The following is a 17,280-nucleotide window of genomic DNA, read 5'->3' as shown; positions in this document are numbered from 1 at the left end:
TTAGCACAGGGATGCATTTTTGGGCAATATGGATTTCCAGCCTGCCAAAATATGCACCCCCTCTATTTTCCCCACTGTATTTTACGGCCACCGTAAAATACGGTGGGGAAATAAATATACCTTCAAATAGTAGCATTCCAGTATTTTTACAGTAAATTTAGTTTTACTACTGCATTCACTTTATGAGTAAGCCACTGCCAAGAAAACTGTAATGATACTTTGTAAAGTACAGTCTTAGTTTTACAATAGAACATTAATACCTGACCCAGTGTAGGCTTCTTAGAAGTGGTACAATTGGTGCGGTTCTAAAATGCATAATCTACATCAGTGGTTCTTAACCTTTTTTGAGGTACCAAACCCACTAGTTTCATATGCGCATAGTGATAAATAAAATCAGATTCCTCCCAGCCCCCCAAATTCAAGACATAGGGGTGACCCAACTAGAGTCTAGTTGGGTTACCCCAAGGTCTTCTTTAAAGGTAGAGTCTCTGAGAACAGTTCTTCAAAATATAGTCAGTGTTTTCAGCAAAGGTGAGCTGACTGTCCAGGAATGACCCAAGGTATTTAAAATTTTCCACAGTTTCAACAGGTTGGCCATCAAGAGAAACTGGAACCACTTTAAGGTCTTGTTTAGATTATTTAATTAGCTCTACATTCTTAAGAGAATGAAAAATTAATGATAAATAATAAAGACTTTGCCGTATTCTGATTTAGTAATGTAATTATATTAGTTGTGTTACCACCCCCACGCCACTAGAGGCAGTAGCAACCCCTAAAAGATGCAACTAAGGAGCAGATTTAAAAGTATACCGAAAACAACGATGAGCTTTGCTGAAGTAATTAAAGACACAAGTTCAAATCCATGCTGAGAGTGGAACTCCTTCAATCAGTGCTTCTCCGCAGCACTGATTGGCTAAGCAATGTAACATGATCCTCTGCAGCAAGTGATGGCAAAGCGGGGCGTCATCACGACTTTACACAAGTGTGTCTTTACCTCCGGGGCAGAGGCTCCGCTGAACCCCTGAGACCGACTCATCGAACCTCTGGGGTTCAATCAAACCCTGGTTAACAATCACTGATCTACATAATCAGAACTTCACATAACACAAAAGAGGATGCGATAAGTAACCATCAGAACAGAATTTTTATTTAAAGGCACCACTATGCCTCAAACCACATATTTCCAGTATATTCAAACGTTCAAAACAAATAACACAAAACCATTCCTCAGAGAACTGGTAAAAAAATAGGCCTTCAAAGTCAATATATAGTTTCACTAACACTGGAATAAAAATTGAAGACTTTCAGTTTACAGTGACATAAACTGGGTTTAACTTATTAATTTCTACAATCTTATGAACATAAAAACACAGTTCTTAAAGAAATATCCATGCTGTGGGTATCACTAAACAAATCAAAGAAAAATGACTTCCAAAATCTAAAATTCAACATGGCTGAAATAATGTGGAATTCTAGTATCAACAAGGTTTTAAAATGTGAACTATTAATGGTTTTCAAGAGTCCAAGTGGCACTTTATTAGATGCAGATGAAGGCACCGTCAAACATGGAAAAAGAAAAGACAATACAATTTAGATCCTAAATAATATGGAAACAGAAAGATTTCAAAGGAAAGAAAAGAACAGCTAACCTAAATGAGATGCCACTCAAAGTCCATCAGTTTTTTGATGAAGGTGGAAACCTGAACATTGACTGTCACTTTTTCCTTTGAATGGCCTTTCCTGTCTTTTTGGATACCATCTTCCCATGACCGGCTTTTGTGCCCCTTTCTGGGTTAATCCCAATGAAGCGACTAAAAAACAAATATGGGAAAATTCCTGAGAATACAAATAGTGTGGCATTTTGAATACAGCTGGTACAATATATAAATAAAGCTGTTTTAATTACGTAAAGAGAAAACATCACCACCTTTGTGAAATGTTAATCATAACTTGCTTTAGAACTTTAAAACCATGTTATTGTAAAAAAAAATTATAGGAATGGTTTTACCGTTGAATGAACTCCAAAGTCTTGGCCGTCTCATGTTGATATTGGAGGTTGAAGATGAAGAAGATGGATAACACTGTCCTGTCTGGAATGTTGGCTGGACCCTCTCAAAGACAATATGGCCTTCAATGCTGACCATGCAGAGAGCTGCTTGCCACAGGGACTGTAATAAACCAAGTCCTTAATTGGAAGAACATAAAACAAATCCTCTTATTGATACAGTATGCATTTAAATGATCATCATAATATAGAGTGTCCACTCTGCCAGGTAAAGTAAAAGCAAGGATCTTAACTCCTCAATTGTTGTGCAAGTCACATCAATGTTGAAAACTGTAGGCTGGATTAATTTACAGAAGTTGTAGAGGAATTCATGGTACTTTGCACTGAAGGTGAAGTGTGCTTTGGAAGTTCATCAAAAGCTACCTTGGATGATCTTGTGATCACTGATGGTGAAGTGTCTTTGGTGCTGCTTTTGTTTTCACCAACATGCAGGAGGAAGGCTGTCCTGGTTGCACGGCAATGAGGAAGGCTTCAACACTGGCTTGCATCTTTGACATAATGATAAGAAGACGAATAATAAAAATTATTAAATATATTTAGCAGCACAGCTACATTCAGATAGCAAACAAAACCAATGAGTAGGACATTAGAATAACCACATACCTGTACATATCTGAAAACATGGTCCACAGTTTGACATGAGCTGTTTTGGATTCTTCTTGTGGCCTTTGGATGTAGGACGGAGCACATGAACCAACAGAAGAATGCCTGGTTTTCCCACCCTGGAGGAACAACAGGATAAATAGACACATTAGGATAATAAATAAACATTTTAAAGAGAAGTGTGAGCAAAACTAACCAGACCCACCTGTGTGTCACCATCACAGTCATTCAAAATATTTTTCACGACCTACAACATAAAGCATAAAAATGTCAGAAATAATTACCATGAACACAACTCAGACATTAGGCATTATAGAAATTAGTCAGCGTATAGAAACATTCTGGAGAGGATTTCTTCTGCCAACCTGTCAGAAGAAATGTGTTGAAGTCATCATAACACGCTTCAGTCACCAACATGACATACTAATGAAGAAAAAAAGAGGCAGCCAATATGTCATTGTTTATTATCATTATTATTTATAGAGACAAAAACATTTTGGCTTAGCTTTGATCGCATAGATCAAACTACCAGACCAGCACAGCCACTCTCCTCATTATGCCGTCTATAGCCGAAAACTTCAAGAAGACGACTCCGCAGCTAAATAATGTTAACTCAAACGGCCTTTCTGACAGTTTTAATGTTCGTTTATAACCCGTGCTACACCTGCATGGCTAGCTTTAGCTGCTAACAAAAATAATAAACCAAGGGTACTCACGTCCAGTCCTCGAGAGCTACCGTCCTGCAACTTTTCGATGCATCTTTACTCCAGCAGACCAGGATCAGCTCCGAACAGACCTGCTAACCAGCCATTCATTTGATTCAGGTGTGTTAATTGGCGCAGGGAAGCGTCTGAAAGTTGCAGGATAGCAGCTCTCAAGGACTGGACTTGAGCTCCCCTGTACTGAACAGTCGTACCGCGATATCCAAACAAATAAACTTAAGTTAAGCATAAGTTGATACTCTTGCGCAAACAGAAAGTTAATGCATTCATAAAAACATAATCAAAATCTAAAACATGATGGTCTTAACATGGAACTTTCCTTTTTTTTTTTTTTAATAGATCTTTATCGAGATAAAAAATACATAACAGTATAAAAGCAGCATACATTGTGGTATAATGTCCGCCAGGGAGTTACAAACATTGAGACAATACATCATCAGAACAAAAAGAGCATGTTTTAATAGCTTTGGGGAACTTACCTTGTTATGATAAGCTTCAGACAAGACGCCATACTACTGTCTCCAGGGCAAACACGTGACGTCACAGATGCGTTGCGATTGTGGGAGCAACTCTTTATCAAACACTATTTCTTTAGGGAAACTGACAAACCTATCTTTAAATTTGACTAAACAAGTGTATAATTAACATTGTATTTTTAACATACAACACCCACATTGGTAATCTAACATTTTTGATTATGCTCTGTAGATTTTGATTCATTCCCTAAAAGATTTATTATGGAAAGTATTTTTGTCTTTCCATTTAATATTGTCTTTAAATGCCGGTTGTGTAAGATGCAAATACAAGTAAAATATCTTGCCTAGAAAAAAAAAAGTTACAACTAATGAAATTAATTAGATTTCTTGATTACTTTCTAAATCAAGTAATCAGTAATTTAAGTTACTTTTTTGAGGAGTAATCAGTAATCTGATTAAAGTTACTTTTTCAAAGTAACTATGCCATCACTGGTGGTCATAAAGGGATGGACATGATCAGTAACAATACTCAGGTAGGCTTTTGCCTTGACACAACAATTAGCGCTCAGTTGATACTAATGGGCTCAAAGTGTGCCAGGAAAATATCCTGGCACACCACCAGCAGCCTGAACTGTTGATACAAGGCTGGATGGATCCATGCTTTCATGTTGATACCAAATTCTGGCCCTACTATCCAAATGTTGTAGCAGAAATTGAGACTCATCAGACCAGGTAACTTTTTCCCAAACTTCTATTGTCCAGTTTTGGTGAGCCTGTGCGAATTGTAGCCTCCGTTTCCTGTTCTTAGTTGACAGAAGTGGCACCCGTTGCGGTCTTCTGCTGCTGTAGCCCATCCACCTCAAGGTTTGACATGTTGTGCATTCAGAGATGTTCTTCTGCGTACCTCGGTTGTAACGAGTGACAACCGTGGTATGCAGCTCGAACCAGTCTGGCCATTCTCTTCTGACCTCTGACATCAACAAGGCATTTGGGCCCATGGAACTGCTGCTCACTAGATATTTTCTCTTTTTTGTACCATTCTCTGTAAAAAACTCCCAGTAGATTAGCAGTTTTTGAAATACTCAGACCAGCCCGGCACCACTGCAGCCATGTCTACATGCCTAAATACATTGAGCTGCTGCCATGTGATTGGCTGATTCAACATTTGCGTTATGAGCAGTTGAACAGATGCACCTAATAAAGTGGCCAGTGAGTGTATGTCTTTATGTTTGATTGTGGGCTTGTTGTTAACAGGTGTTGCAGCCCTTGATTCTGAGGTGTCAGGAAAGATAGGTCTTCGGGCTGTTATCTATTACTTCTCAACAACCATCATTGCAGTTATTCTCGGTGAGTTACTATCTTCCTTCTCTAACAGGGTTTTTAAACCCCTAGTAAGCATGGACCAGTTTAAGAGTCTAATTAGTTAACCATACACAAATAATCCAAACTGTTAGAGTATTAACATAACATAACAAGCAAAAATAATTTATATTTGTTTAGAGTATTTTCCCAGCCAATTTTCAGCTTGTAGGTTGTAGTTTTACAGTATTATCCTAATAGGAGTGTTGAGTGGTGATCCCTGAGTTTCTTAGCTGTTTTCTTGCCACCGAAAATATTTTTTACACAACCAAATAGGTCTTTTCTGTAATTATGATAAATAGTGTGGGAAGTGCAGCACTGTCTACTCTATCTATTCTGTACCTCATACACCGAGAGAAAAGTCTGCTCAACCCAGAACTTTATCTTGGATCTCATTAGAAGGACTTTAAAGTGTTGAAAATGTAGTTGTTTTTTATGCATATAAATGTAACTTTTCAATGCATCAGTATAACTTGATATCAATACTCGGCTCATGCCTACAGTCGAGTTTTTACTGTTGCCTTGGTAGTCGGTCTGTAGCCTTGACAAATAATGCTCTCAAAAAATAAGAATAACCGGCACCCCAAAAATATACAAAGTTTTTAATAAAGGCCAAAATATTTTTTTCTCTCATTAAAATGTATTCATATTTTTGTAGTCCTTCAGTACCAGGCACCCATTTACTCTTTCCCCTTTTTATTTGCATTGGAGTGTGCACACTTCTTTACTTCTCTTGTTAACTAATGATCTCACTCTTTGAAGGAATTATTTTGGTGATGACAATCAAACCGGGTGTGTCTCAAGAAGCTGAAAACATTGACAGAGCAGGGACCACCCCCAATGTTACTACTGTTGATACACTGCTGGACCTCCTTAGGTGAGTTTCTTAATATGTATAACTATAAATGTTTTGTGGCCCTTCCTAAACTCCCAGTTGGTCATGGCAGATGGTTGCTCACTCTAGGTTATGGTTCTGCTTGAGGTTTCTCCCTGTTAACGGGAAGTTATTCTTTCCACTGCTGCAACATGCTTGCCTTTATTTTTTTTTTACATTAACTTATGCATATGAATGAATATAGGTGGCTCCACAAACTAAAAAAGTAGTTGTGCTAACTCTTAAGTTCTAATCATAAATATTAGTTCTGCTAACAATAAGCACACCATCAAAAATTTAATGAGAGAACAATAGGCCCTTCATGAAGATCTCGCAAAAACTTTGGGGGTCTCAGAAATGTTGCAGTAACCGACATGTTGCTGAAGCAATTTATCTCTGTTTCTGGTACATTTTCTATCGACAGAAACATGTTTCCAGAAAACCTGGTGCAGGCTTGTTTTCAGCAGGTCAGCCACTTTTTACATTCATTCCACACATTTCCACAAATGTTACAAAACATTTTAAATCTTTTCCATCATCATGCTATAGCGGGAAGGCTGAAGATGAACCCGTAAGAATCTGATACTAACATGTTTTATATTCCATGATTTCACTGTAGTACAAAACAAAGCGGAAAGAGCTGGAGCCAGGGAAAGTGTTGTCCAACACCACCACGATTCCACCTCTTGCTATTACAGTCATGACAGTCGTAGAGGTAGGTGAGCCCTTTGAGTTTATTGACAGCATCTGATGGGAAAACCCTGGAGGGATTTGATCTCAGTGTTATGGGGGGCTTGTCTTTCCAGAACATCACTAGGGAGTATAAAATCGTTGGAGCGTATTCAGATGGAATAAACGTACTGGGCCTCATCGTATTCTGTGTGGCTTTTGGACTTGTTATTGGAAAGATGGGAGACAAAGGCCGAATACTCCTGGAATTCTTCGATGCCCTGAATGAAGCCACCATGAAACTAGTGCAGATAATTATGTGGTATGTGTTCATGATTAATTTACTCTTTTTATTTTTTTAACCCTTGTGTCTACAATTGGGGTCCAACCGACTAGCTGTCTAGCTTTTTTTAGTGATTATAGTTAGATTAGTTTTCTTTAATCCTTCTAGTTATTCCTTATTTCAGCCTCCCTGTATTGTTTCTAGTAATATTTCTTAGTTATTTCATCATCCTAGATTCAGTTATTCTTACATGTCTGAGTCTATGTATATATTTCTTTAGTGGTTCCAGTTAAGTCTTTCTAGCTCTCCCCGTAGTGTTTCTAGTTTTCTTATTTTGTCACGTTAGGTTTAGTTAGTCTTTTTGTCTGAATCTATGTCCATCTTCCTTTAGCGATTCTAGCTACGTTTTTTTCTTTGTTTAGTCCTTTTAGTTACTCTAGCTCTACGTTCCTTAGTTCTTATTGCTAGATCAGCCTTGTTAGGCATGAGCATAAGTGCTGCGAAGACCTATTGTAATGACAAGATTTCTTAGTTATTAGGCCTGAGCAGCTCAACGCTGTGAAGGCCTATTGCAATCATAGTGTTTATTTTTTTCTTTCTCGAAGCAAATGAATTGGCTCTTTGGGGGCTTTATCATATTCAAAAACTCACCAAACTTGGCGGACAATTTACATATTTTAAGGTTGTTGCAAAAATCGCACAAGAAACGGCTCACCAGCGCCACCTGGAAACCCTCCACATTGACCTTACTTCATAGTAGAGACATTCAATTTTGTACACTTGTATAGCTCCCCAAGACACACAGAAAATTCAATTAATGTCATAGTGCAAGTCAAACAGGAAGTTGGCCATTTTGGACTGAAGTTCCGATTTTGACCCCATTTTGGCCGATTACAGCCTTTGCATTTGATCAGACTCCTCCTAGGGAATTCGATCGATCGGCTTCAAACTTGGTCAGATTGTTCATAAGGTATAGCTGATTAAAAGTGATCAAAATGGTGAGTTTCTGTGCATGCTAAAGGGGCGTTACTAGGAGTCAAAGTTTGCTTACTCCCCATGAAACACTAAACTATTATGTCTCTTACACAAAACTCACACAGGTACCAAACTTTTAGCCAGCAGGCAGCGTAGACAGACTTTATCATCATGTTATTGATGTCACTTGGCACAGGTTTAAAGCTATATAAATCAAAGAGTAAAAATAAGACATCCATCAGAAAAAAACAGATGACTTCCCGTTGGAAGTGGGCGCGACTTAGTTGATGTCACCAGTTGACCATGTGAATGTGATGAGGGCTAGTCTATAATGAGACATAGAAAGTCTGATGCAGCTGTGATCTTGCATGTCGAAGTTATTGCACCGTGATGTTTCATGGCGAATAGTCAAAGTTTGAGACTTAGCCACACCCACATGCTTTGTTGTACGAGAAATCCTTTGATAACTTTTGACCTTCAATGCCTCAAGAGTGTGCTGAGTGATTTTGAAGTCTATATCTCAAAAGCTGTCGGACGAGTTCAATCAGATACGACAGCTATAAAAATGACATGATGGCGGCTTCGATCCAAAATGGACGACTTTCTGTTGGGTTTGGATCAGGGCTCCAAGAGACTTTTTTTAATGTCTTAACAAGATACATATGTGTACCAAGTTTCATAATTCTGAGTTATAGCATGGCTTGGCGCTAAACATTTAAATTATTATAGGGGGCGCTGCAGAGAAATTAGGCCACGCCGACCAACAATTGTGGATTCCTATTGAGGGGTGGATAAGGAACCATCCCAGTGAGTTTGGTGCAGCTCAACTTGAAACTGTGGAACTCAGAGCCAAACGTACAGCAACGCCACTACAGGTCACTTCGCCACATTCCAACACCCACTTAGGGCCATCGAAATCAGTTAAGTTTGGAATCCACATCATACTAACATATCTTCTGTCTCTGGACAAAGTTTCATGTTGATTAGATTAAAGGGGTCAGATAGAGACCGTTCAGAGTAAAACATGACGCTTCTGTTCTCAGGGGCGCGACTTAAGTCACTTTTACTCATGTTGAACTTTAACAAACTCGTCCTAAGGATTTCATCCTATCAGCTTCATTCTTGGTCAGGATGCAGTTAAGGCATGGGGCTTTAAAAGTTATCAATAAAATTGACTTTCGTATATGTTTGGGGGTGTGGCGTACTCGCCAAAACAAACGAAATGCTATAACTTTCACATAAAACACTGAGTTGGCACCAAACTTGGCATGAGTGGATGCCTGACAATCCTATGTCACCATAGTCTGATGTCATCTAAGCCTCGCCTCCTCAGAACAGGAAGTTACTTTTTTTCTTGAAAAGCTCCATCTCTTCCTCTCTTCACCCAATGAAGATGGTCTTGTGTCAGATGACAGATAACAAGTTGGTCTCACTTGCTTCAAGAAGGTTCGATGGAGGGTGTGGCTGTGGCGGCACGGTGAAGTGATAGGTCACGCCGCAGCCAGACATTTGGCTCTAGATTCCACATGTTTTGACTGAGCTGCACCAAACTCACTGTGATTGATTCTTGTCCAACCCCTGACAGGAATGCAGTCCAATATTTGGTGGACGTGGCCTAATTCCTCCACAGCGCCTCCCTAGAATATTTTTGCTTAAGCCCAGAATTATGGAACTTGGTACACATGTGTATCAAGATACACATGTGTACCATTGTTGGTACACATGTTTGTTGGTCCTGACAAGTCAGGACCAACAAAAAAGTCTTTAGGAGCCATGGTCCAAACCCAACAGGAAGTCGGCCATTTTGGATCAAAGCCACCATTTTGTCTGTTTTATTGACATTGTGTCTGAGCGAACTTGTCCAACAACTTTCGAGACTTCAAACTCAGTCAGCACAGTCTTGAGTCATTGAAGATCAAAAGTTATCAAAGGAATTTTTGTACGACAAAGCATGTGGGTGTGGCCAAGCCTCAAATCTGGCCATTCGCCATCAAAATCAAGGTGGATTAACTTCTCTGCTAGCTCCCAGCTGTATCAAAGTAAAACCCCACCCATTTTGTGCTGGAAGGGGGCAGGGTTACTATTTGTCTTCTTTTTACTCTGTGGTTCATGCAGATTTCAACCTGACAATCCTATGTCACCATAGTCTGATGTCATCTAATTAATTAAATACCGATTTCAACCTGTGTTTAATGAATTAGAATAACATGATGATAAATCCTTCTTTCAACACTGATTGTTGACGAGAGCATGTGGGCGTGGCTAAATGCCAAATTCTAATCCCTTGCAGTTTGCATACGGTTGTCTTTAAATCAAGCATGCATCATCCTATTTGCACTAAGCTTGACCTTTGTTAAACTCTAAAGAGCCCAATAGCTTGACATTGCAATCCAACTCCACTGCGCCTTCTGGGTTATTCCAACAGCTATGTCTCCCTAATACATCAGCTGATGTGCACCAGATTTTTTGTGCATCATCAGGGAGCATTACTGAACACATCGCCTAGAGCAGTGGTCCCCAAAGTTGGTACTCCAGGGCCATCATCATGCACGTGTTAGGTCTCTCCCTGGTTTAGGGCACCTGGATCAAATGATGGCTCATTAGAAGGCCAAAGAAGAACATTGACATGCTGAAAAGGTTGTTACTACCACCAGGGAGAGAACTAAAACATGTAGGATGCCGGCCCTCAAGGACCGACTTTGGGGATCACTGGACAAGAGGACGGGCGCGGGAACTGCATTAGTGGTGGTGAGCAGGCAGCGTTGCTGGAACTCCCGCGGTTGCCACAAGGCCGGAGCGACGCTTAACTGCGAGGGTGTCCAACGCCTCTTGCGGTTTTAACTTCTGTTTAGGTTTGTTTATGGTTTTGCTCATGTCTTTTTCTCTTCTAGCTTATCAGGTTTTCTTTAATCTTAGTGTTTCCTTACTGTTAGAAGTATTTTCAGCTCCCTGGTGTTTCCTCCCTTTTGTATTCCTCAGTATATTTTCTTAGCCTCCCTGTGTCACATTCTCTCCGCCCCTCAGCTAGCTCCTTTGTCAACTACTTAAATTACACTTACTGCATAGTGATGTTCTGCAGAAAGTCTATATTGCTACTAGTGCTCTTAATATCTTGTGAGAAAAAAATTAAAGTTCCACCGAATTGATTCAATTTGTGTAAATGGAAGTGTCTGTATTCTCAATTTTGTACCTTTTTTGTTGTTGTTTTATTTTTGTTGGTAAACAGAAGTTTACACTTGCAATCAGTTATCTCATCTAGTTAGGTATATTATTCCATTTGCTACTTCCCAGTATTTAAACTTCTCTATCTCAGTCACAACTTGCCAGTCCGTCTCATCACTTTGCTCATCACTCTTCTTGTCACTACCCTTGTTACCCTTGTGTCTCCAGTTTGCTTTGTTTTGGATTTCCTTGTAACCCTGGATTTTGGATTTTGCTAGTTGATTTTCTTCATTAAAATATCCACAGTATTCTACATCTACTGCGATTGGGTCCACTCCTACACACATCATGACAGACAGACCGATTCTAGACTACTGTACATGAATACAATTTGAAAAATATTTCTGATGAAAACAAAAACATTTAATTCAAGTGAGCAATTAAAAGATAACTAAACTAAGCCATATTTCCATATTTCCTGCAAATTGTTTTATCATGCTATTAAGGCTGTCTGTGGCATCTATAGTGAAATATTAGGGGTACCATTCATTTTTGTATATGCATATATTCCCTGTTCTTATGTTTCCAGTTCTAACTGTGTGTACTTTTCAGCTACATGCCGTTTGGTATCCTGTTCCTAATTGCTGCAAAGATCATTGAGGTGGAAGACTGGGAGATCTTCAGGAAGATGGGTCTTTATATGGTGACTGTACTGAGTGGGTAAGCTAGCTCATTACTCTGAATCCGCCTCTTCCAGACACCAGGATTTATGGCTGACATTTGGGTTGACTCTCCCTTCAGTGATGGAGTAAAAGCTGAGTTCTTGGTGGGCCCTGATAAGGGCCAAGGACATTTAAAACTGCTCAACCTGCAGATGCAGTAATGAACGCTTCTAAATCTAAGTGACACAGTTAGAGTGCACTGTAAATCTTCTCTTGTTAGGTCAGAGGGTAAGTCAAAGGTTCCAAACAATTCAGACTTCAATATAGCACTGTAGCACTGTAACACAATACAGTTGTGTTAATAAGGACTTAATAAGGCAAAAATGCATTCAATTAATTCTGCTCACTTACCTTGAACAACTGGAGCTCAGCCATCATAAACTCTGGGACATTAAATCAGTTTTTAAAAGCACAAGCAAAAACCGCTGTGTCGAGATCAGGGTGCCAGTGTCCAACAACTTATGCATCCCTCCTGGTATCAGACGGCTGAATTACCTCCTCATATCAGGATCTCTCCTGGGAAGCTGAAATACTGCATGTTGAGGTGGGAGAGCACCTCAAACATCAAATCAACAACTTCTTAGTTTCTCTGGCAGTTAATAGTCACCTGAAACAATCTGCTATGTCAATATAAAAAACACATTTATTCACCTAAATCAAGTGTCTCATATTCCAGACCTCAGAGCCTGCTGTCCTTCTGTCCAGAGTGAATTACTTTCTGAGCTTTCAGTCAAGATATGAAACTTTCAGATATCTCTCTGCTTCAGCACATCTAGCTCCAATGAGCTCATCACCAAAGCTATACCAGTGGTCCTTGAGCAGGAGGTGTGTGTTGTACGCCATGAACAAGTCACCACCTCATTGCAGGGCAACACAAGCTGTTTCCTTAGCAAATATGCACAAATACTTGTCTGTATCCTGATAATGTTGAAAACCCCCCACAATTTTGCAATTGCAGTGTTTCCATTAAATAAGAAATTAAATTAAAATTACACATGAATAAACTTGATCACAATATTCATAATTCAGTTATGGTGCTAGCTACTATCATCTATCAACCAATCAGAGGAGACATTGGTGTCTTATTAAGGAGATAGAGCATCAAGCCCTGCCTACATTAGGGGCAGCTAGTATGCTGCGTTTTGGGGAAATCATAGTCTGTAATTTTACAGAAGTTATGGTTTAAACACGTTCAAATGACGCACAACTCTTTATGAGCTGTGTGATGCTGTGACAGCTCTTGGTGGAGCCAGCTGCACATTGTCTGTTAAACAGGGCTGCCCCAAGCCTCCATGGGGCCCTAAGCAAAATTTGGTTTTGGGGCCCTCTAGTTCTACTTACAATGTAGACTGGCTGCAATTAGCAGTCCAATCATTAGATCATTCACACACCGGCTATAAACTTATTGCATCTCTGGCAGTACTGTTTACATCATATACATGTATAATAGGATACATTTATTGGCCAACTGATTAATCAACCAGTTGATTTCTGGCCGCCGATTTCCTTAATTTTGGAGAATCGTGACTGGCCAATAAGCCCATCTTATCCCCTAAACTTATCTTTGTCAGCAAAGGTTTAAAAATCAGCCTCTGTCCTCTTGTGCTCTGCAGTGAGAGGTGTGACTGACAGACTGACCCACCAGGTCAGATCTGCATGTTTGGAGTTAACAATGTTCACCCCACTGTTGCCAACTCAGAGACTTTCTTGATATATTTAGCAACATTTCAGACAAAAAAAATTGGTATCAGCCAAAATTAAAATCAACAGGTCAGGCTTTTTAAAGATCGGTAACCAGGGATCGGTCAGAAAACTGCAATCGGTGCAGCCTAACTTAAGATGGAATACATACACACATATTCATGACATTTTTTGATTAAATAAATTTCTCTTAAGCATTACTCCTATGGCTAAAAATGTAATTTATACCAGGTGAGTCTTTCTCCCCTGAGAATGTGGACCGGTACTGGACTGATTCTGAGCCTTCAAATGATTTTAACATTAGTTTCAGATAACTTAGAAGTTAATGTAAAAAATAATGACCATTTTAGCCACAAAATGATTCTGCTCAGCAGCAAGCAACAAATCCCCAACTACAGCATACAGCAGCTCATCGATGTAGCAGCTATGTAGCCTGACGTAAAAACATTTTGCTAGACAATGTCAAACATTGAGAAGATTCAATTATTGTTATCAAACGTTTTCAAACAAGTTGTTTTGAAGCCAAAAATACCTCAGAAATATACAGAGCCAACCATGAGAATCAATTCAACCCAAGCATAAATGTTTGGCTGTTGAACTGGACTGTTCCAGGTCGTTATCAAGCTAATTTTCTATTAACAACTTTACAAATCACTTACATTACATTGCCAAGACACATTAAAACAAACCTTTATCTTGGCTTTTTCTATTCTTTCTTTTTATTTTCTCTCTCCCTGAAGGATAAGTAATTTTTTGAGACTTTGTTTTGCTTTTTCTGACTGGAGCTTTGGATGCGCACTGCACATTGCATGGCAGCTCATGTTACTGGTGAAGTGTGCGGTACCTACCGTGGCCACCAGGGGCCCCAAGAGCATTTAATTTTTTTTTCTTTTTATCCATAAAATAATAATTTCTAAATACTTGATCAAATATATTGTAAAACAAATCACTTCATAGTGAAATTGTTTATTTTGATATTATAATGATTATTTAAAAAAAAAAGTCAGCTCCACTGAGGGGGCCCCTTAGTGGCCCTGAGGCCCTAAGTGGCTGCTTAGTTTGCTTATGCCTTGGGCCGGCCCTGCTGATAAAACAAAAAACTATTATCCTCCTACTACTTCCTGTCGTCTTTATGCCATCCAGTGGTAACAGCCACTTGTCGATCATTTGATTTTGTGATGCCAAAATAAGCGTTTCCAGTTTAGTTTTGCGAAATATATCTATTTTGATATACGGCTGAAAAACCACCTCATCCTAGCTCAAAAACATTTCTAGAAAATTTTGAATTTTTTTTAATGGCATGTTTCCATTAAACAAATTTATTTTCCTAATTTTAATTTGACCAATTTTATGGTGAGCTAGGAATATACTGGTTAAACAATCCTGTGCACATGCACTCACACCTAAGGTAATTTTAGAGATCATTTTATCTAACAGTCATGTTTTAAATGATTGGAAGCCAGAGCAACCAGAGAAACCTGACATGGATCCTCTCTGAATATTTATGTATTCTAAAAATATGTAGCTAACTAAAAGTGGTGTTGGATCATTTAACCTACAGGAAAATGCAGCAAAGATATTTTTTGGGAAACTTTAAAAGGCCTCAGGAACCTAGAGCTATATTATTTAATTCCATTCTAAAACATCAAGAGGACATAAGACTGCATTGACTTAACGTAAATAAGATGAGGGATAACTTAAGACATTCATCTTCTTTGTTCTACAGATTAGCTATCCACGCCACTATCTGTCTGCCTTTCATTTTCTTCATCATTGTGAGAAAGAATCCCTACACATTCACCCTAGGAATGGCTCAGGCTTTGGTGACAGCCCTTATGATTTCTTCCAGGTCAGTAAACCTTTTTTCTTTTACTTTTCACTTCTTGAAATTCTATCTGCCCATCTATATGGGAAGTCAATTCCTCACAATGTGTTTCAGCTCTGCTACCCTACCAGTCACCTTCCGCTGTGCTGAAGAGAACAACCGCATTGACAAGAGGATAACTCGCTTCGTGCTCCCAGTAGGTGCCACCATTAACATGGACGGCACAGCACTCTATGAGGCAGTGGCTGCCATCTTCATCGCCCAGCTTAATGACTACCCTCTGGACGTGGGCCAGATTGTCACTATCAGGTTGGCCATTTGTTTCTAGTATAGGTGATTGTTACATATAGCATGAATTTGAGAAAATATGTCAACTCTAGAAATCATTTGGGCCATAGAGTTCAAGAGCTTGGATATTGGATTGCAAACAGATAAGTAGGGGTGCACCTATTGCAGTTTTCTGGCCGACCATCGATCACTAAGTTGGCCACATTCGGGCGATTACTGTTAACTTGTGGGCGGGTCTGTCAGTCAGCCTCTCTCACATCAGAGCAGAAGGGGACAGTGGCTGATTTTCAGAAGACAAGATGTGTGGAAAAGATTGATTTCACATGTAAGTATTCGCTGATTACGATCTCCCAAAGCTAAGAAAATTGGAGCTGATTTATAGGTGCACCCCTGATGATTAGCTGTCACAGTGTTTTCAGTTGTTAGCGCAAGATATGCTTTATGTCTCTTCTTTTAGCATAACAGCAACAGTTGCCAGTATTGGAGCAGCAGGAGTCCCCAATGCTGGGCTTATTACCATGGTGATAGTCTTAACGGGTGTCGGACTACCTGCCAGTGATGTTACACTGATAGTTGCTATGGACTGGCTTCTGTAATTTTTTTTTTGTCATCCCATATTATTAAATCAAGTCAATGTATTTTCAATTTATTGTGTTCTCTTAAGCCTGCAACAAACAATGCATTCTTTGGGATCTGCATCAGACTGGTGTAAGAAATCAGTCCATAAATAGCTAGGACAGAACATGAACAGACACAAGCACAAAATAAAGTTCTAGAATGCACAATTCACACCTAAGGTAATATTAGAGATCATTTTAGGGTACCTTAGGCTATTGCCTTGTGCCGGTCTTGTGAGAAATTCTGTCCCCCTGTGAAAATCTGTTCCCCCTGTGTCGGCTGCAATGCGCGCTCCCGACACAGGGGGAACAGATTTTCACAGGGGGACAGAATTTCTCACAAGACCGGCCCTGGTTGCACATGGCGCAGAAGATCGCCAGATCGGACACAGCTCCAGATTCTGGTGGGACCGTAGAGCCGCTATTAGGAAGGCTAACGTTTTGAGAAGCAGAGAGGGACGGTGGTTCTGTTCCATGTCCAAAATGAGTTAAAATAAAAAATTTAAAAATTTAAAAAAGCTTGGATATTTTCTTCACCACCTCTGTCGTTCTTCTTTTTCGTTTGTTCCTGCGCTCCGCTGTCATACTTTCTGCTGTCTGCCATCGTGAGAAACTACTCCCTCATGCTCCTCCCCAATGCGTAAGACGCGTCAAATTTGAACCAATAATAATCAAGCATTCATGATGAACGTTTGCCAGAACAAATCAGACAGTTTTTCAACAACACAGTCAAAATCATTTTAGCCAGTGATAGAAGTAAGGCATTCTGACCTTATTAATTCACAAAAATACAAAGCATATATAGGGGTCCGGAAAGCGCCGGGGCCCTGGGCTGGAGCTATGCAATCCCATGCTAAAACCCGGGCTTGCACGTTACACCAACATGTCTTCTATCTCTGGACACAGTTTCATGTTGATTAGGTGAAAGGGGTCAGATAG

General features: G+C 39.6%; 1 protein-coding gene and 1 long non-coding RNA gene across 2 annotated transcripts; one reads left to right on the top strand and one right to left on the bottom strand.

Annotated features, from left to right (window-relative positions):
* Window positions 1-1,125: 1,125 nt before the first annotated feature.
* Window positions 1,126-2,630, bottom strand: LOC106943089 (uncharacterized). Its single transcript, XR_001423812.1, has 2 exons — window positions 2,009-2,630; window positions 1,126-1,811 (listed from the first exon to the last, which is right to left on the bottom strand). It is a non-coding gene; the product is annotated as an uncharacterized LOC106943089 (long non-coding RNA).
* Window positions 2,631-5,068: 2,438 nt separating this feature from the next.
* slc1a1 (solute carrier family 1 member 1) lies at window positions 5,069-16,503 on the top strand. The gene is made up of 9 exons (XM_015026424.1): window positions 5,069-5,213; window positions 5,988-6,102; window positions 6,524-6,566; window positions 6,719-6,814; window positions 6,906-7,090; window positions 11,801-11,908; window positions 15,338-15,460; window positions 15,551-15,745; window positions 16,182-16,503. Exons 1-9 carry the CDS (start codon window positions 5,084-5,086, stop codon window positions 16,318-16,320), a joined length of 1,134 nt encoding a protein of 377 aa, XP_014881910.1. The 5' UTR covers window positions 5,069-5,083; the 3' UTR covers window positions 16,321-16,503.
* Window positions 16,504-17,280: the final 777 nt, after the last annotated feature.

Source organism: Poecilia latipinna, unplaced genomic scaffold, assembly GCF_001443285.1.
Source record: "Poecilia latipinna isolate Pla-1442-1.1 unplaced genomic scaffold, P_latipinna-1.0 Scaffold4862, whole genome shotgun sequence".
NCBI lineage: Eukaryota > Metazoa > Chordata > Actinopteri > Cyprinodontiformes > Poeciliidae > Poecilia > Poecilia latipinna.
Note: the sequence above shows the minus strand (reverse complement) of the source record. Positions and strands in the feature narration are given on the sequence as shown.